This window comes from Motacilla alba, chromosome 3 (assembly GCF_015832195.1).
Source record: "Motacilla alba alba isolate MOTALB_02 chromosome 3, Motacilla_alba_V1.0_pri, whole genome shotgun sequence".
Lineage (NCBI taxonomy): Eukaryota > Metazoa > Chordata > Aves > Passeriformes > Motacillidae > Motacilla > Motacilla alba.
Genome location: NC_052018.1, coordinates 16,266,856 through 16,289,062, shown reverse-complemented (window position 1 = coordinate 16,289,062; position 22,207 = coordinate 16,266,856). Strand labels below are relative to the sequence as shown.

The 22,207-nt window shown below is 35.4% G+C and overlaps 1 protein-coding gene across 3 annotated transcripts in view; it reads right to left on the bottom strand.

Annotated features, from left to right (window-relative positions):
* Positions 1-3,332: 3,332 nt before the first annotated feature.
* Positions 3,333-22,207, bottom strand: part of KIDINS220 (kinase D interacting substrate 220) — a 76,256-nt gene continuing 57,381 nt past the window's right edge. Inside the window, exons 25-30 of one of the 3 annotated variants that reach the window (XM_038133733.1) lie at positions 17,961-18,071; positions 17,025-17,081; positions 10,553-10,693; positions 8,680-8,778; positions 7,539-7,787; positions 3,333-5,711 (exon numbers count right to left, since the gene is read on the bottom strand). In XM_038133733.1, coding sequence (XP_037989661.1) covers positions 4,443-5,711; positions 7,539-7,787; positions 8,680-8,778; positions 10,553-10,693; positions 17,025-17,081; positions 17,961-18,071 — 1,926 coding nt within the window. In that variant the 3' untranslated portion in view covers positions 3,333-4,442. The remainder of the gene's footprint in view (positions 5,712-7,538; positions 7,788-8,679; positions 8,779-10,552; positions 10,694-17,024; positions 17,082-17,960; positions 18,072-22,207) is intronic. The other 2 variants (XM_038133736.1, XM_038133737.1) reach the window with 2 other exon arrangements.

Here is a 22,207-nt window from a genome sequence, read left to right as displayed (position 1 = left end):
ATCCACACATGAAAATATAAATGTTAGACTCAAAGCTTGGAAACATGGTGTGATATTATTTATACTATGAATTTTTTCAAGCACCAATTTTCCCTTTTATTTTCTTCTGTTTGTTACAATTCAGAAACCTTTGAGAATATGTCAAACTTATGAAACTGTTCTGTATTCCCAAGGAGAAAGATTCTAAGTAAAATTTTTGCCCACCCTGCCCTTAATCTAATGAAATGGGCCTTAAGAAATATAACTGAAATCTAGAAAATACAATGCACGAGAGCTGCCAGAAATCAGCATGTAAATTTAGCACAGTCTTTCCAGTCTCTGCTTAACTGGAATTGGAATTTTTCTCTAAGTCCTCCTCACTACAACTCCTACACAGCACAGTAAAGACCAAAATCCCAAAACCAGTCTTTATCTCACAACAATTACTACAATGTTTATCTCTCATGTGTCTGAAAATTCACTAACTTGTATGAACGCTTCTATTTCACCACTGTTGTAGTTTTCATTTACAAGACCTCAAATATTCAGGTATTCTTTTTCTTTGGCAATTTCTTGGTAATGTGTTTAGAAACTTAAAGAAACCTGTAACAGATGATAAAGCTGATCAAAATGATCAAGGCCACAGGGTTCAACATGCTGAACTGTGTTCATAACTGTGTTCATGCATAACTCTGTTATGTTATCTTGTGGCTGTACAGAGAACTTCCCATATTCTTACAGCAAGGTCCAGAAAGCTTCCCATGAGAGCTGCACATGTGAGAAAGAGGCTTTGTGGATTCTGTTGACAGAAATGAACAGTTGAGCCCCAGACCACAAGAGAAACTACCTACTTTCAGCATTTTGTATAAACCCATGCTAAGCGTGTCTCAGGAAAATTTCCCAAAGATTACATAAAAAAGAAAAAAAAAGGGGAAGAAACCAAAAAATGTAACAGTATTTGAAAAGAAAAGTTAAGAAAGCTAGGGTCTGAAAACTTACCAACATCCCATACCTATTCTGCTGTGTGGGCAAAGTTACACAGGGTGATCAGATATCCCAGAGTGACCAGGACAGGCACAAACTGGAAACTTTTTTTCCAGATCTCCAAGAATTTTACCAGACCATCATTTTGTCACAAGTTTTACAAGTGAAATGTAAGAACTACGCTCTCTCACTTCCTCAGAAACTGCAATCCTGGAAAAGGCTGGCAAATAGCCACAAGAGTCTCATATAAAACCTGGAATGTTACTTGCATCCAATTTTTCCTTCCAAAAGTGGTTTATTTTCACCCTACCATGCAATCCTATCCAGGCATCATAACATGAGGACAAGCCAAACTGTGCTCTTAAGATTCAGTTAGACAAAGTAGTCATGGTTTCAAGTTCCTGTACATTCAGCCATCCAGATTTAGAGTGGGTACATAAACTATCATTACATGAGTTCTGGAAAGCAGTGAGTACCAGAAATAAGCTTGCAGTTGTCTTATTGTTTTATACTTTTCATTCATTTCCATTTTCCATGGAACTCTTGGGTTCCACGATTCCCACAAGTCACAGAGCTACCATTAAATATTTCAACACTGGAAATTGTTTATGGTTTCTTAACTTGAAAAATTGTGCAACTATGCAAGCAAGTAGCCACAGAAACTGTGGTAGAGAAAAAAAAACAAGTTTCAGCTAGGAAACTGCAGTGTATTTTTAATTCTTGCAAATGTTACTCCATTATATTCTATATGTAAAAAAAACATTAAATATTTACAGTAACTAACATATATTTCTGTTATGTACTAAAGGACACTTACTACTTTGTTGTATTAAGTATTCCACTTCCTTCTTTGTTTTCTCTTCTCTCCCTTTATCATACTACCAGTTTCTTCTGTTAGTTTATGAACACCTGTATAAAAAAACTTAGAAGAAAAATTACCTCTGTCTAGTTATTTTTATGCAAGTAGATTCTGAGAGTCAGTTATATTTATTGTCCTGTTAAAAGCCAGCTTTTACGGCATGCTGTTCTTAAACTGGCGATAAAGTATTCATATTTCCCAATTCTAGGAACTTTGCTAGGAAGGCATTAAATAAAAAAGTCCTTGAACACACTGATGATATAAACCACAGCCTGCATTACTACATAACGCAGCTAAAGCAGTGCACGAAACTGGACGGAACCACAGTTTGGAACTGAAATGACTTTAGGTACCCCTAAAGTCCACCCACATCCCATGTGTGGCATGGATCAACATACCCAAAGGGAGAATTGCATGAAGTCCTGTGCCATCTTACACAGACAGTTTCTTGTAACTACTGCTTCCTAGTGATGATAAGCAATTCCACTGATATCAGTGAACACAGGACAGAAACATTGGAAAGTTTTCCACTCAACCACCTCTTTCATCCCAATGTTGGTATTTTATGAAGACCTGAGGGATAGAACTTCCAGGAAGAAAAATACCTCAAAACCATATGACAATATGTCAATCCTCTATTTAGAGGACGTAAGATAAAATGATTCCAAATAATTTGTATCTTTTGTCAATACTATATGTCTAAAAGAAGAAGGCTACACTTATCTTCTCTTACAATGATTATAAGTGTCTTTCTGTCAAAAGCTTTTACATTCCAAAAATGTCTGAGAGCAGAGTAATGTACTCTTATTTTTAAGACAAAGAACCCAACCCAAAAAACTGTTCCCAAAGATTTGGCCAAGTATTATGAAGCTACACAAGCTTTGGGGGCTTCATATTTTGTTTTGGGAGGCTTTTTGGCTGAACTATTAATCCAATAGTGCACACAAGTCTCCAGTACTTCTGTAACATTGAGTAAATTTTAATTCAACCAAATAACATACCAACCAAATCCAGAAATGTACAGGTCACATCTCCAGTCCTGTAAATATAAAACATCCATGGACTGACAAAAAAAAAAAAGAGAGCCTAGATAAAGGCAGAAACTCTTCTGTTGACTCTGGCATAGAAATGCATCCTCTTGATTTGGAAAACAAAGGCCAAGACCACAAGGTCCCTTGGGAAGCATCTGGTTGGAGATGCACTGGGATACAAGCAAAGCTGTGCAGAGTTAGCAGCACATGTGACTGCCAAAACAGCAGGAATACTACCCTGGACTAGTGAGAGGTGTCCACTTCTCTGCAGCTCACAGCACTTAATTTAGAAATGTCTGCTTTGGCAATTTTATTTATCAAATGCATTTTTATACTTACTTAGTATTATATTAAAAAGTATGTATTTTTAATGCATGTTAAAGAATTGAATCTGTGAAGTACTTTAACAGTATGGATTTAACATTTTTATCAAGTGAAGAAACAAAGTACTGCAAATAAAAATAAATTTGGACACAAGCCCAACATGCCAATTTATTTTTTATTTTCTTTCTATTAGCAGACTCTAGCTTGAACAATTCTTCCTCAAAACCATGCAGATTCATTGGACTGTACAAGTATTTGCTATAACATCATTCAGGTACATTACTTAGATGATAAAATCTTCAAACACTGTACTTCAGAAATAAAGAAGCTGGAGAACAGCTTTGACAAGATTCCAAAAGGTATGCATTAGTTTTAAAATGGCAAACACTTCTTATTTTTCTTTCCATAACCAAATGATAAACACTGTACCAAGGAAAAACCACACACAGCCACAAATGCTTCATAAATTCAAACATATTCATACTTTATCCTTACAGTATTTTAATCTGGTGGTTGCATCTATGGAGACCATCTATTCAGTGACTGCAAAACTGTGTACCTATAATAAATAATGGATCCACTAAGTCAATGATAAGGTATTACCTTATAAATAACTGTCAAGTCCAGTGACACATCAAGACAACATTCCTTACAAACCTTATCACCACTCTACCCAAAGTTCACAAATCCAACAGTAACTACTGAACATACAGAGAGCAAAAGCGTACATATAGCCAAACAAGTACCTTAACACTCAAATTTCAACATATGTCATTTATGTTGCACACATTAATTCATAAATTAATGCAAAGTTTGGTAAGGTTGTGCTATTCGATGTTTTGGCATATTGAACATCAAATGGCAAGGATGGACAGCATTAACTTTACTTGCAAATATGGAGAATTAATGGAATGTTTAGGTGGGATAAGTAATACATATCCCAAGAGAAACGCAAAATCACATTGTACTTTTCATAATTAAAACATACTTCTGTAAAATCTGCCCCTGACCAAACCTTTGCACAGCATTTTAAAAAAAGAACTGATTTTCCATGCTGACAACTACTGCTTTTATATGTGGGGAAGGTCTGAAGTAGTTTGCTTCTGGTAAAAATTACTTCTCCTTTCAGAGAAAATGACTGAAAATAATCTAGGCCTTCTTCTACAATACTGAAAGCTTGAACTACAGAGATTAATGTAACCACAGACTGACAAAGAATTCCAAGCTACAATTCATGAGCATACTCTTTTCAACCTGTCTGCTTTTCACAGGATACTCTCTCTCTCTTCTCCAAAACCAGCCCCCTCTGAGGCTGCAACGGTGTGGAGCTCTGATGAATCTTTTGAAAGCCTGGTATAACTTGAACGCTGGCCTCGCTTGTGAGCAGCCGTCTTCAGGTTCTCATTCTGAACTGCAGTGGGATTGGAACCTGAGCCAGGGTGCAGGATAATTTGAGATGGATCTCTGATACCTTGTATTTCTTCAAAATTTTGATTAGCTCGATTGCTTGGAGCACTGTTGTTATTTAAGGTGACTGTACTAGGGGTTCTGTTTAAATTATAGACTTTCTGGCAGGCTGGCCAGCTCTCTTCGGGGCTGCTTGCTATCAGGCTGCTTTCAGAAGGGCTTTTCTTATCTTCTGAGCAAATAGACATGCGAACCACAGCTGGATCTTGAAGGCCACTAAGGCTGTGTGGAATTCCTCTTTTTGCACTGTGACTGTCATCTTCAAGCTCAATGAGATTTGCCTTTTCAAGCTGTGAATCATCTGCTCCTTCATTGTGGAGGGAATGATTTGGAGAACTTTCATTGGATCTTACACCAGAGTCAGACGAATCTTTCTTATCCAGAAGGGCATCTGTCAAATACTCCTTTGCTTTGATGAAGGTTCTAATAGGTTCAGAACCATGTTCTGGAGATTTGGGCTGCTTCTCTATTTTGATATCTGCTTTCTTATCTTTACCTTCCTTAAGAAGTGGAGTATTATCTGATTCTTCAGTTCCTGACTCATCTTCATCACTGGGAAGTTTCTGATACCGGAGAGTAACTCCCTTAAGTTTTAAATCTGCAGCCTGGAAAATACTGGTTCTCTCCAAAGACTTCTTTCCTGGCAGAAGCTTGGAACCAGACTGATCAGATTTTTCATCTTCTTCAGTTATAGGATCCAAAGGAGATGCATCATTAGTAGAAACACCTGAAGTACTGTAATCAACATCATTCCTCTTCAGCAAAAAGGACTTTCTTCCATCATCTTGTTTCTGTTCACCATCTTTTCCTTTTTCCTGTTCTGCATTGGAGTGCAGGGAGCCCCCCGACGTGCTCTGGCCCATATAGAAAGCACTTGAACTATGAGGGGAGGACCTTCCACTTACTGTGGTAGAATTGGCACCTCCTTCTAACTGTGACATTTGAGCAATATACTCTCTATATGCATCTCTGTACTCTGCCTGCACCTTGTCTGTAAGCTTTGATATTTCAATGCTAGAATCTTGAGAGTTAAGACTTGAAAGACTTGGAGTTCTACGAGTTTGTGACTGGAAAAAAAAAAAAAAGAAGAGAAAAAGGTAACAGTTAAATGAACTATTTATTTTCACTTTTATTGATCTTCTTACGTGAAATAACTCAGAGCATTAAATATGTACTTAAATTATTCTTTCTGCTGCTGCAAATAAGATTATGCAAGTGAAATTGTAAACACTATAATTAAATATGCTTACTATAAACATATATATGCAATCACACACACAAACTAAACTTAGTAAATATTCTTATTGTTGATTCCCATAATGAAAAATTTCCCCAAAACAAGCATTCTATCCAGTGCATTTGAGACTAACTCTTTTGAGCATATAATTATAAGTCTGAATTTGTATGTCAAGATGGGCTTTTCTAATACATTTCATACACTTACAAAATTTGCATTTTATATTAGAAAGACAGCAAGAATTCATCTAAACATCAAACAAATCTCAGAAACATCTCCAAAAGACCTCCACCATACATACTTCAATATATCCTGGCAAAATTCCATTGCACATATCTGTTTTCAGAAAAATCCATTTTCTGACAAACAAAACCCTCTTTGCCCCAATGTCTGCTTTTAGAATTTGGTTTTATTTCTCACTACCCTACTCTGACATCATTGGTAACAAATTAAACTAATTTCCCCCAGTGCAGTCTGTTTTGCCAATGATGGTCCCTGGTGAGAGATCTCTCCTTGCCCCTATCTGGTCCCACAAGCCTTCCATTGTATTTCTTCTCCCCTGCCCAGCTGAGGAGGGCAGTGATAAAGAAACTTTGGTGGGCACCTGGCATCCAGCCAGGGCCAACTCACCACAACAAAGAAGCTGCAATACAAGCAAGTATTTACTTTAAAAATTCTAACAGGTGAATTCAAATGTTTTCTTAAGGACAAACTACCTTTCTCATTCCTTTGATTCAATTTTATATAACTATATAGGCATCAGAAGCACTGTTTATTCAAATACATCAAATGTGTGTAATGCCACTTTGGTCTAGAAAAAAACATACATGGTGTGCATGCATACATTTAGAAGTATCTGGGATAGAAATATATCTCTGGGATATATATCCCAAACCCAGTTTCACAATGTTGATTATTGAAAGTATCACCTACAGTTAAGAATTTGGAGTGTCTTTATTTTGTTGCACCTTCAAGGTTTTATAATTTAGTTTTAGAGATGAAAAGGGTTCACTCCACTGGGTTTGCTGTTTCTTTTTTTTTTTTTAAATTCTAACCACTACTTAGCCACCAACTCATTAGTCTTATTTCTTAAGGACAGACAAATGAAAACCCAACACTTCACGTGGTCTCATCAGATGCAGAAGAAAACTGACCACAACCTATGACCACAGTTGGAGAAGGATGTCAGTTCTGGAATCTATGAACAGGTTATACGTTGTAAGGACAAGGTTCTGATGTCATGGAGCACTGTCTATTTTCAAAAACCTAACAAATACATTTTGTTGAAGGGGCTAACCTCTGGTTAGCACATAGCTAAAATATTTCATATACAAAGACTGAATAATACAAAAATACAGAAGCCTTGGAGGACACCACCCTAGGCTAGATGAGAAAAGCATGATACCTTTAGGTTTTTTTTGTCATGAAGAGTGATTACTGGAACAAATGAGTAGTTTTCAGATGGCAAAAATAAAAGACTTCAACACAGAGTATGGTTAGAGTTTACATCTCTGCAGAACTAGGCTTTACCTAGACTGAGAACTGAAAGCATCTGAACTATCCTAGAGACTTATTTCTTGACTTGTCTGTAGCAAGCCTGGAAAAAACCTCTTTTCCATACAGGTAAGCAAGCAGAATACATTTCTCTAATAAATACCTGCCAACTTAAGTTACTGTGGCGTGGAGGAGCTTCATCAAGACCAATTGTGTTGAGTTCTTCAAAGCTGAAGTTCAGTGTGTAGGGAGCTTGACCAGCAAGACCTGTCAGCTCCGTGTGAGGCAGCTCGGTGCCATGGCCAGGACGGCGAGTAAGGTCACTGTGAGGAATCGCAGCTGTACCGTGCTCCGCTGCTCCACGAGGATCTTCCTGAGAAGCCTGATTTTCTGAATTTCTCATTTCAAGTATCTTAACATGCAAAGAGAGACAGTTTAAATGCAATAACATAAATAGAACAAGTTCTCAAAATTGATGAAGAAGAATTCCATTAAAAATAGGAATGAGGAATTCACAGCTGTAAATGTGTACCTGTACCTGCAGTTTTGACCATTAAAAAGTAGGAAAATCACTTGCTATTTTTTTTTATTTACAAATTTTTCTTATTACTGCTCAAACCCTTGAAAGAACCCACATGCCACAAAAGTACTTAAATTCTTGTAAAACCATTAAGTGATAAATCACAAATTTTAAAGCAAAACCAAACACTTCGTATCTAACAATAAATCTCATCATGTAATTCTTGGTGTTTTCAAGACTGACTTACAGTTGAGAGACACACTGTCATTTCAAGAAAGAAAACTGGTGATAGTCTAAAAATATTTAAGAGAAAACTCAGTTCTTTGTGATGCAAAACTGAGTTTTAAGAGAAAACTCAGTTCTTTGTGATGCATCACTATAACAGCCTGCCTGCCCAATTCCTTGCACTTATTACATACACTTTGAATTCCCTGACTAACTTCAACACTAGGACAGAGATTTAAAAAAGAGTTAAGTTCTGACCATTTCATTAAAATAAGCAAATTTCAAAAAAGGAGCCCACAAAGAAAAAAAAGATCCCACAAAAAAAGAAGGTAAAAAACTTCAGAGTTCACAATCAATTAAGATGCAAATTCACAGGCAAACAGTTACTCATTAGTGCTTAAGACAAAAAGACAAAGTAACAAAGTAGCAGATGCATTCATGCTTTAAGACAATACTTACAAACTTAAAGGTGATGACAATAAGGAAGTAATCAGAAAGAAAGACTCATATTAAAAAAGATTAATTTATGATGACTTGAACACTGAACAGAAAGTCTTACCATGCTCCTGAACAGGTGCCAGTCACCAAAATTCATATTCATTTCCTTTTTCAGTTCATCAATGTTGCACTGAGCCAAGACACGGCCATTTATATTTGCCTAAAAAAATACAACTAAATAATGTAAATTATGGATACAAGAATTATGGCACAGCAGTAACAGACTAAAAAGGTAGAGGTAAAGCTGGATGCAGACTACTAGTGAAATTTCCCAAAGTCACTATTAAGTCCAATTCTATACAAAACTATATGTTTTTATAGAAGTATATTTAGTGATAGTTGCTGATGGACAAGAAACACCTATGTGTCGTGAAAAAAAATGGAACTATTAAACCCATTAAAAATGTGCATAAAAAAGGCAATATGACAGTGTCCTATATACAGACATAAGAAAATAACATGTAAGTGGTGGAAAATTTCAGGGACAATAAGCCACACTGATCTGCTTACATTTCTCCAACTTGGATCAGAAATGAACTGCAGACACCCAGGCATGTGAAGATAATCAGACAATGAAGTCCCAGGTAGAATCTGACCCCTGTCTTGAGGCATCTAAGATAAAGTACTACCTCCATTAAGTTCCCTCTCTGCATTAAACAGGCTTACATTCCTCTCTTCATCAGAAATTCCCAGGGACAGATGATTAGACATCTTTCTAATGTTCATCAACAACCAGAGATCAACACAGAAATGCTTAAACAAGATCTATATTCCTTACATTCGGCATGTTTATATAGTGCTTAACTTCCAAAAGCACCAAATTCAACACAGAACCATTTTCTTTACATAACAACAAGAGGTATTTCTCTTTATACCATGTATCAGTGTATAGACAGACTGTAAAGAGGAACCATGTCTTAGGAGAGCAGCCAGAAAATGGAAGACCCAAGTTGAGAGCTCTGCATTATAGTGAGGGATCTCAATGGTTTTGTACCCATATCGCAGCAGATGGTCTTAGTCAAACCAGGAAAAAGACCAGGCTGAGCCATTTTCTTCCTTCTTTTTTGCAAGATATCCCTTGGAATTCTTACAGAGCAAGAATATAAATAAGAGGAATCTCATTAGGGATAACTGATGAGCACATCCTTCTTTCAGTCTGGAGCAAAGGAAGCTACTAAAATTTTTTGCAGCCTCACTTAATGACCTGCAATCTAGCATCCTACTTCTTGCTTTAAGTAACTTTGTTGAAGCTTCCTATGAAAAACCTGTCTCTTAATCCTTGAATCAAATCCTTCCACATTATTTAAGATACGACAGGTTCCAGGACAAAGTGAGCTCAGCAAAAACACTAATGACAACCTTCATATTTTTCCCTTCTTTCTTCGTAAAAAAGAGCACACAGAATGGTGGAAAAAAAAAGTTCAAGAGCAAAAAGCAATTCAGTGTTAACGTACCTATCAGAGAAAAGAGGAGAGATGGAAAAATATACAGTGACCTTTTTCTGAAGCAAATACATGTGGACTGTGATAAAGAAATGGAACCATCTTCACCACTCATTTACAACAGGAGACATGTGCCAATTTTTCACGGAGAAAAAAGTAAGGGATACTGCTACCTAGACATACAACGCATTTGCAACCCTTCTTATTTTTTCATTATACATGGCAATTTTGAGAACATTTTTCTTGCTTCTTTTCTCAGAATAACCAGTCTCATCAGCATTTATATTTCTGAGTGTTTGTCCTTTCCAACATTTCCTCCGAAAAATGAATGCTTGTATTACAACGTCCTCCAAACTTGTCATGCACAGAACTTAGGATGTTATCTGATGTGTTTAATAAACATTTTCAAGAAAAAAGGTAACTAAATATTTTCCTCTCCTTGTGTATGTCCATGTTTAGGAGCTAAACACATTAATGAAATTCAGCTGATACCTTTTTTATAGTTGCAGAGTACTGAGGTAGCATGCTCTGGTCCAGACCATCTATCTGCTTTAGCTTCTCACACACAGCTTCCACACTCATTGTGCTCAGAGATACATGGGATACTCCCGTGGCTGACCCTGTGCCTGCTCCCTGTAAGTGAGAAAACATGCACATGAGACTTGTTCCAGTACTCAGTACGCCCAGAAATTCACAATACACGCTAACACAAATCAAGCTGTGTTCAACTATATTTTAAAATTAAGAGATGAGAGTAAGAATGCACAGGCATTTTTAATTACTGTCAGAATATCTATATATTGGGAAACATTCATTCTATGTATTTATAGGAGAAAAAAACCAGCACCTTGAGTCCTGCCTTTGTGACAAAATAACTCTCTTACATAATTTCAAGCAAAGAAACATAAAACTCAGAAATATTAAGTACAGGTTAATCAATTTACAATGCAGTTTCACTCACAAGTTTGCCCCTAACTTTAGTAGTTACTTTGGTTTTGGGATGTTTGGGTTTTTTCCTCAAATAATGCACATACAACTTAGATTTTTTGTCTTAAAATCTCCTGGTTTATTATCAGACAAAGATGACCTAAAACTCAAAGACACTCAAAACAAAGATAACTCCTCAACTACTTGGATTAATTGGGTAATTTTAACAATATCTGTTCATTTTCCAAAGGTTCCTTCAGCTCTATTGTATGCAAGATCAGCCAAGGGGCTGTGTCCCACAGTACTGAAACAGCAGCACTGCAAATGCCCTTCAAGATACTATGAGGATACTTCATGTATCCCAATCTTGGGCAAGATTCAGGTAGAAATTATTTATAATTATTCAGCTCTGTAACACAAGAGTTGTCCTGTTAATGATGCTAGGTTCTGGGAATTTCAAAGAAAGGGTGGAAAACTAAAACAAATACATCTGCAGGTAGACAGTATATTAAGGCAATATGTTCTTTGAAAAAAAAAAAAAACCTACACATACCCCCTGGATGGGAACCTATGCAATTACACTAGTGATTCCAAATTCCAAAAAGCAAAATCAGAATCAGTTCTATCAGTTGAAAAACATTTTTATGCTCTCCACTTGTGAGGGAGGTTGCACCTTCCCTTTTTTCTTAACATGAAGATTTGGGAGCAGCATTGTAGACTGTGCACCAAACAGCTTATTTTGTGAGGAGGCAAAAGAGCTTCTAAGCTTCAGAGGTCATCATTACATGCACAAGCCCTAGGATGTAAAAGTGCACTTTGACTATCCAGTTAATCAAGTTTTATTATATTCCTCAAATCACCAATGAAGAATGGTTTTGGAGTTGTAATATTGTCTCCCATTTTTATTGAATTACTTGGAAGATGTTTAATCTTTCAGAATTAATATAAATTACTAGATAAAATACTAAATTACTAGATCCCCATCCCTATGAAAACCAACAGTTATCACAGAGAATACCATTAACCTCATCTGAATTATCTAAACTAGGATATTTACAAAGAATTTATTCAACTAATAATTCCAAGTCAGCAATCCAAAACTCCATTACCTACTACCTCAGAGCTCTAACTTACTGTTATCAAAGATATCCTGATCTGGGGAGCTAGGCACACTCCTCACCCAAGCTACTCTGAGTTTCAAAGTTTAGGTAATATTACATGTAATTCCCCCAAAGTTCTTCACCAGATGTCCTTGAAATGGACTTTAATGTGTGTAACCATCAGCTTCATTTGGGAACACTACTGGGGGGTTGTAGGGAACTTGAGCCTGGCAGTTCACACACTTGCCTGGAAATAGCTGGGGCACCAATCTTTGTTTCTTTAACCACTCCTAGTTTTTTAAATGTCATGTCAATTGGATAATAAGCAAACAAAGGACACAAAACAAAATTTTCTGGGAAGGCAATCTACCTAAATTGCTGCAGAAAAATTAAACATTTTAGTTCCACTTCAATCTAGGCACCTAAACTAGGGCTTGGTATTCCTGCAGAGGATATGCCAGCTACATTTCAGGTACTGCAATGTCTCCCTAATTAGATACCTACAATACCTAATTAATTATCATACAGGCATCTAAAGGACAAACTTTAGGTCTTAATTTAGTCTGATTTTTAGCACATCTAAAATCTGTATCATATCAACGATACAAGCCAATCACCAAAACGATGAAAATGACAGAATGAAGCTTCACCCATAATCTATTCATCATATACCTCTTTTATGAACATCTTTAATTTTCCTCTTTAAGACATCACTGTAGGTTTTTTTTCAGAATAACATCTTGATCCATTATTTCCTCATAAACACACTATTTACTACTGGCGTGAGTTAGATAATACATCAACAAAGACAAGATACTAAGTTAATTCAAATCTTAATTATTTTTTGAAAGAAGGCTTATCAATTAAAATAAAAGAAACTGTTATAGCCAAAATTACTTTGTGGCACCACTAAAATAAATGGTCCCTATGCAACATGTATTGGCAATTGCCTTTGTTCTCAGAATCTACTGAATACATTATCTACGATATACCCAGAAATAAATAAAGAAAAGTTTTAAACACTTCTAATTTAACAGATTCTCGTTCAGATCAAAATATTTTTCTAACAATCAAGGACAAGCAATTCTTTCTGCATGCATTAAGACCTAGTTAAGAAACTTTGCTTTCAGTGTATAAAAAAGATACATAAAAGCTGAAATATTTAGACTATTTTTGTTAAAGTGTTAACTGTTTGAAATAGATGCACATTAATCCAAGTCATTCTTTATGAAAAGCACTCTCTGAAGAATAAGTAATGTAATAGCTTTAGGGATATTGTCATCATGTAAGTGAATTAAAACTGTACTTAAACTGACACATTTTTCAGCCTTAGTGGTTCTGTTAGAGATGCTTAGAGAACATTAGTCTGAAAAGTATTTGCCATGCAAAAGCTAAAAGCAGCTTGTCAAAACAAACCTCAAGGCTAGTAATGAGCATTAGTTTACAGACAGCCCAGCATGAAGCGCCAGTATGATAGCTTCTGGAATGACTCTGAAACAAGTGAATGAGAATTCACAGGAAGTGGCTGTACCTGTCTGTTTTTGTTTAACTCAGACTTACACAGCTTTGAGAAAAGGACAAAACAGAATTAAAAGAAACAATAGCTTAAAGTGACATCACAAAGGTTGAACATACACAGAACATGCTTTGAAGTAAACAAGAAATCAGGGTTAGGATAGACACAGGATATTTTCGTAATGTGATGAAACTTTTAAAATAGGTCTTCAAAATATACATTTAGAATATGCTACACAAATACTATTTTCATGAGCAGACTATTCTGGTTTGCATTTGTAAAAAAAAACGCTTGCTATATTCTGTTTTTCATAAAGGTTTTAGATGTTTCATTAAAAGGAGGATTTTCTGTCAGAAACAATTCTCCTGCCATCTCAAGATCACATTATACTACCAATGTACCTCAAATAACTTTTCAAACTTCTATCTAACTAAATCTGCCAATGCCTCTCGCCCCCCCACCCCCAAAAAAAGCCCCCAAAACAAACCAGCACCACCAACAGAATAGAAAAGTTATTTCTTATAAGCACAAATATTCAAAGCACAAAAATGCTACACAAAAACACTGGAAAATCTGTAAGAAAGCTCCCATGCCATACATTTTCATTCATGCTTAAACTTTTGAAAAGTACTTCCAGTTTCTTAAGAAGCACTCTATGTTTATCTACACTACATGCTCTGGGCTACGTTAGTCCTCATTCAAAGCACACATAATACTACATCTTAATGGATTATATATTCAATGCAGTATGAAAAAATGTATTTAAACAAAGTAATTATATTGGAACAAGCTACTTCCTAAGAAGTCAAAATTACCAAAGCAAACTAAAGCACAAAAACAAGTTTATGACAGATAAGCATTGCTAATGCTAGTTTTATTTTTAACATAAAAGGGGATTCTGTGACCCATTCCATGTTACTGTTCCATGACCAGTAACACTGCAATCCACCTACAAACTCCTAGAAGTTTTTGCAGTTATTCAGAAAAAAGCATTTGTACAGTAAAACCAGCAGAAATGCATGTTTGTCTCCATCACAGATGTGAAAGGCCGGCATCCTAAGACTATTTTCATTAGTGATTCAAGCTTATAACCTAAAATTTGCAATGCACCTTCATGCTGATACAACTAAATAGATGGTATTTGGTCAACTTACCAGTTGGACATCTATGTTTTGATCCATTCAGCAAAGAACAGTAAACTATGGTCTGAGACAGACAAGTTTTATCATCAGCAACAGAATCTAAGTATAGAAGGTGGCTAAAGTAAAATGTTTGATACAGGATGACTATACTCAAAATATTCCTGATTTTTACTACGCTAACCTAGACTTACACAGGTATTATGAGACTAATGATGGTGGTCCGGAATTTCAGAACCTGGTCACTCCAACAGCAGACTGACAACAAGAGCAGACCCATAACTAGAACATGTAACAGCCTCCACACAGCTCTGTCAACTCATGCAATAAGGAGAAATTATGTTCTGTATTGAAAAAAATTATACTCCTGAGTAATCCTGGTTTTTTGCCCTGTTATGACTCAAACATTCAAAACAATGATTATTCTCTATTTTACACAGGAGTTGCAACATTTCTGGCTCCTTGCCAGTTTAGCATGAAAGACAATTTTGATTCTACATGCTCCTCTTGTTTTCAATCACCAAACCAATTACACATCTTGGTGTTCATTAACTACTTTGTGGAGCTTTTTTTTTTCGTTTATTTAATTACTTTGCATGCACCAAACCATTTAATAAGTTGGATCACTTATACAGTAGCAACGACCCATCAATTAAGAGCTACCTAAATAGCTGGATTAAATTATTGTACCCATCATCTACAGATAATTGTAGCACATAACACAAATATAATATTGTTTCCTTTAATGGAAAATTCAATAAAATTGACAAAACAAGTGGATGTAGAGTAGATGAAACCCTGATAAGACATCGCATATCATATCCTGACTAACAACCTTCATGTCAACTTCCCAAGAGACTTAAAAAAATTCAAAGTTTTAGATTTATACCATAGGTTAAATAGTGCTAAGTCTTAGAAAAGTATATGATCTGATACACTGCATTACAGACTCACAATAGCATAAATTAAATTAAAAAAACAGATCTAACAAAATCTTCCATTATTATTATCTCAAAGGAAGTTTCTTTTTAATGTTTTAATTCCTGTATTTTCTTACTTAAAGGCAACGTTTACTGAACTTACAGGAGTCTTTTAAACTGCTGTTTGAAGCTGCACCTAAATGTGCTTGAAGATAAACACTCAGCAGCAAGTGGAAGAGGCACCCAGCTCCAATTCTGCTGCTGGAACTCATTCACTACTTTGCCCCAAGACTAAATCCCACTTTTCCATGCTTGTGTGCCTCGTCACACTCACAGAGACACACAGTCCTCAGCCATCATGCTAATACTTTTAAGAAAGTCCTTAATTTTCCTTGCACTGGCAAGTCTCAAAGGTCTGGGAAAAGAATGGGACAATGAGATAAGGAATCAAACACCAGGATGGCATTTCCAAAGGAAAAATTACTCCAAAGTCATCCCTTCACACAAGGTAAAAAATGACTTGGGAGAGAGAAACTTAGCATACCTTTTTCATTGCACTGCAAATATGTGGTTTCTCAGTGAAAGTTATGTACAGTTAAACAGAGTTTGGAATCTGTGTGGGATTTGATTGTTTTTTCATTGCACAACAATAGAAAGACTTTTTTTGCAATAATTTACTAAAAGAAAAAGTAAATGCAACCAAACTATAACTTTGGCCAACAACTATTGGCAGCAAATATTAAGAGAGTCATAACAGTCACATTAAACTCTTTGTTTTGGTATAAAACACGATCACCATAATTAGACTTAAAACATATACCATAAAGATGATATCCTAAGTATGAATACTTAGGATAAAACAAAACAAGTCATAGAAAAGGTAACTGTTAACATTCTGACTCAAGAATAAGCTTATGACCAGCAATGTTTTATTTTTCCATTTCTATCAAAGCTGCCTTATACTGTGTTACCTGCAATAGCTTTATGTCACCAACTACAGAAGTAGTTCGGGAGAGAGAGTTGACTGAAGCAGAAAAACACAATTACTTCTAAAACTTAAGCACTGAATGACCAGCTGTCATTCTACACTCTGCTCAGCTACCACGACACTTGACTGAAAGCTCACCACAGCTACTGAGGAAGGCAAGGGGAAAACTACAAGGGAGAACAGAGTACATCTTACAAGTGAAATATTAGCTTTGAAATTCATTCACGAACTACATTAGTTTTCAACTACTCTATTTGCCCACCAAAGCCACTGATGCAGTGTTAGTGAACTGCAGTTATGATTAATGCAGACTCATTACTGCTGAAAAAGCAATGAGATGCTAAAATTTCCACACCACATGACTACTCGTTTACCATTGAGGGGTCTGTGGGTGAAGGAAGCCCCTCATCAGCATCCTCCTTGATAACATCCTAACAACAACAAAATATTATGGTTTGGGTAAAACGATCAAGGGCTCAACAAAAATTATGAAGTAAACAGTGAATGAGAATGATCTCATAATAATACATAATTCAATAGAAACACATTTGTTTTCTTTAAGTGATTAAAGCTTTTACCACCTTTTAACAGCCTTGCTCATTGTATCAATACCCTAGAATTAAAGCAACCAAAAAGTGAGGCTTTTACTTTTTTATCTTTCCTCAGTTCATAATTCCATTTGAACAGCCATCTGTCAGTAAAATAAATACTGTTAAATAGGAAATTTATTATTCTATAGGAAGCTAGAAAAGTCTGCTAGTTTTGCCCTTCTAATGGGTAAAACTGAATTATATGTACTTGCAGAAACTTCAGATAAAATGTATTTTGTTTTACTTAAATATTAAAAATATTTATTTTAACATTTGAACATGATCTTCCGGTTTCTAGCATTCTTTACAACATTAAAGGATGCAATTTTATCTTCTCCAGGTACAAAGAACTTATGATGTATTATTTTAAAAAACTGAATACAAATTTACAAGTAGCACTCATCTTTCTTCTATCACTACATCTATTTTGGTACTATAGTACAGTTGGCATTTTCATTAATATATTTTTTGCCAGTATCACAGGTCATTCTTCTCGAATCTTTATACATGGAGGCTAGAATTGGTTTTCTTCTGTAAGGAATTTCTAAAGTTAAAACAAAATACATTTACATTACATGTTAGTAAAACCTTTGCTTAAAGTATTTATAATATAAAGCTTATACTTGTCTAACAGAGAACCATCATTAATAACCTTCAATTTCATTACTCACTATATTTATTGTCTAGGTTAGTATTTGAATTACCCTTCAAAATACTTACTAGGCCATTGCTCTGATCTCTGGACAAACTCGTTTTTAGTGGTGGACGTGAGATGAGATGAGAACTGCCAGGGTAATACCTTGGCATGTAAAGATATGGGGCAAAGAATGGCTATGGAAAAAAAAAAGGTGTAACAAAAAAGGGACAAACAATTACACAAATCAAAATGTAATAATAAAATAAAAATCATTACAACAAAACACATCCTCTAGTTGAGTTTCATAAAGTAAAAAAGAGCAATTACTAACAGCTTTCTTTACTTTTGCATTGAACCACTGAACAGAATTCAATCAAAAGCTCTGGAGTGAATACTCCAAAATCACTCAGCAAATGTCTCCTTTTTTCCCTTTCAAGCCAATGGGTGCTCTGGCATAGTTTTCTGGAGGAACAGAGTCAGAATGGTTTTGGCAGCTGCACTCTAACATCTGCTTTCAATATGGGAAAAGGATAATTTAACAACAGTTCTGACAATTTCACTCTCTGACCTTCTAAAGTAAAAATCAAGTGCTCAGTAAAACTTTGAGTCATTTGTAATAGCCAAGACAATTGAACCAAATAAACAAGAAGTGTGATACATAAGAGCATCACTAGAACTTCCCATATTTGTGGCACCCAACCTGGGGGCTTCCACAAACACTAGATTTTATAAACATATGAACAGATGCTTAGAGTAGACAGTACTGGAGCTTTGTTTTGCTGGAAATACATTAATGCATGTTGTTCAATACAAACACCATTTTAAGGGACAGTGTTAATTTAGACTTTAGGAAAAGCAGAATTACAGCACTCATTGCTTTCAATTCATTAACCAATTCTTAATAAAACTCCTCCCCCCCCAAAAAAACCCAAAATCTAAAAACCAACAAAACATCATAAAAACCTAACAGAAATCTCAAAACAATGGCTGTATTACTGATTTCTGATGTTTCTATGTGTAGCATTTTCAAAACTGTATTATCCAGATACTTCAAAAGAGAACATATTATCTGATTTGTGTTTCTGCACATGACAAGATTCTGATTACTCTACAGCACCAAATTCAGTATAGAGTAAATAATTCTATGACTAAAGGGAGAATCTATGAGGAAGGAGTAAAATTTGTTGAAATATTCCACTTTACATTTGCCAATAAGGACTTAAAAACTTCTGTATTCAGAAGAAGCTCGAAATGAACTGAGAAATTAAAGTTTAATTTCTGAGTATATAATTTATGTAGACAGCACATGCTACAACTTCAAGCACTTTATGGAAAATAAAAATGGTTCTATATTCTTAGCTGCTAGAGGTAGATTCTGAGCACTTTCACATAATTACCACAAAAATTTCATATGCTTTTCCAACATACGAAGTTACACAATATTCATTGTAACCATTAGTCTAACTGGAGAAGTTTGGTTACCTAACCTTTGCCTCTTATATTATTTGGCTAGTATAGAATGATGCAGGAAAAGTTCAAGGAATCAAAACTATTCCACTGTCATGAGGAACATTCTACAAATAATACAAACTTTTTTTTTTGGAAGAGATTAATTTCCAGAAAATGCCACAGAATCATTTAATGCCTCAGTTTTCCACTAACAGCTTAAGCCATGTGGAAAACCCCCAAGCATGAAATGCTTAACAATCAAACTGCATTCAAGTGCCCAGTTCTCACTGCAGAGCCTCTTCTCTGAAACACACAGGGAGCTTGCTGGTAGCATGATATCAGACTACAAAGCAATGGAAAAAAAAAATCTTTCCACTAAGGCAATTATCCCCCAATCCTCTCATAACTTCTAATCAACCCCTGGGCCAATTTCAGCTACTCCACTGTTTCCCAATTGTGGAATTAATTCTCCATTACAGACCAAGCACTTCAGACTCAATCCTCATTTGAAGTACAATGCAGGTATCATGAAAACATGAGATCAATATAAATATATACTGGGCATAAACAAGTGTAGAGTTGCTCTTCAAGTCTACAGATAGCCTACAAAGCTTAATGGATGTAACAAAACATCATCTGTTCAAGATATCAAAGAATTTTCTCCTCTTTTGTAAAAAAAAAAAAAGTGTTCCCATACCATAATTTCTTGCTCCCACCCAGGAAATCCCAGTTAGACTTGCCTACAGCTCTGACCTTCCCTGTAAGGAACATCATTTCCACAATGATCCATGAGAGCAGCAATTTTGAGAAGCTGAACTTGAATTCAGCTCTCAGCCAGGCCATTAGACAGTGGTAAACAGTACTTGTCCAGCTAAGCCCTATATGAGAGCCAGAGTGCTAAACTGAAGGGCTTCTAAATGGGACCATAATCTTCCCTTTACAGCTAACCAGAGGGAGAACTGGGTTTTAAACAAAAAATTAATAGATTACATCAATATATTACATCACTGGAAATACCAGGTCCGTAACATAGGAGAATCTAAAGAAAAAAGAAGAAACATACATAATAAAAAAACCCGTATTTTCCAAAAATAAAGTCTTTTCCCCAACAGCTGAAGGGGGTTTTTCTTAAGCATAAATTAATTCTTAAAGACAATAGGACAGGAACCATTTACTGGTCAGAATATGGCACATATACCCAGAACTGAGGGTGTTTTTAAATAAAATCCAGCCATTTCCACAGAAGAATTTGAATCCATTGTGTTGTGTCATACCAGTATCCAAGACCTCTCTCAGAAACTTCTATTGGGGAGTTACTATTCATTTTTTTTAAACACCATTTTTACAATAACCTGAGAAATGAAATATGATTGAAAATGCTAAAGGAAACAGTTTTTCAGGATGAATTTTCTACTTTTAAAAGCTTCTCATCACTCATCTCAGTATGTGGTGTTCATGACAGTACCTCTATGAGTCCAGAATAATGAATACAGTTCTCTGACAATATTTATTGACACACTAAAAACAATTATACTTTAGAAGAGTAGTATAAAATTCTAGTGAGAAAGGCCAAAATTGAAGTATTTTAGTCTTCAGCAGGCAGAAAAGAAAGCATGTCTGTAAGCCTTAACACAAATTAACAAATAAACTCTTTGTAAGAACAGCTTATGACTCACCAATAATTATTTCTCTAATGCTTATTGGAGCCAAAAACCCCCATACAGGTTTCAACAGTTTATCACCCCTGACTTTAAACCTTGTCATGTACAGTAACACAAAACAGGGCAAAACAGACACAAAAACAGGGCTTCCAATAAAACAGCTACTTGGACTAAGCTGAGTTTGTATCAACACAAATATTCATGTGCCAAGCATCTATCCATGTTGGACTACTTCAAAATATATGTTATTTTACATTATTTTCAACAAAACAGCATACTGTCACTGTCTTGAAGGTATGTAAGAATCATTTTAAAATAGATAACTTTAAAAGTTCTGGCCTACATATACATTTTTTTGCCTTGGTTAACAAACACTGATTTATGAATAACTCAATTTACTTTTCACCTTAATAGGTTATATGTTTATCTACAGTCAAATCTACTTAATGTTGAGGCTATTTCCTGTATATAGAAGTACACTATGACTTTTATCAGCTCTCAGTGTTTTTTTTTTCATGATAGTACTACAGAAAAAAAAAGTGAAAAATAAAGTTTAAAAATACTGAACAGATCCCACAAAACCAGAAAGTTTAGACTCTCTTCAACTATACAGTAAAACACTTAATTCCATTTTCACAGGAGCCATTCCCAAAACTATGTTTTCTGAGGCCCACAAATAGCTCAAAAATGTATGTTTTATGCAATTCATGTTAATTTCCTTTAAATTAGTACAACACCAGCTCAGGGAAAAGATCATGGAATAACTTTAAAAAGAGACAGAAGGGAAGACAGACATAGATTATAGGATGTATCTCCCCACTTGAGTTTCTGTATGTTTTAACAAAAAGACAAGATCCCTTCCAATGTCTGTGAGCATGCAAAAAACTGAGCACAGTTTACTCCCCCAAAAAAACCAAAAAATCCCCCAACAAAACAAAAAAGAACAAACAAAAAACCAGCCACCCAAAAAGCCCTGCAATATCCTACAAATGACCAGTGTCTCAAAATTATTTTTTCTCCTTTATAATTTGTTTTTCTGATGCCATTTACAATGTTTCTTCCCCAAACATCAGTGACTGAACATAACTGCAAAATTTGTCAGCTTTTGGACTTTTTTCCACTCCTAAATAAAACTTGCATGGGTATTTTAATATTTAATAGATGACATCTGCCATATTACCAGTCTAAATCAGAAGAATGTTAATTGGATCTCGATTATT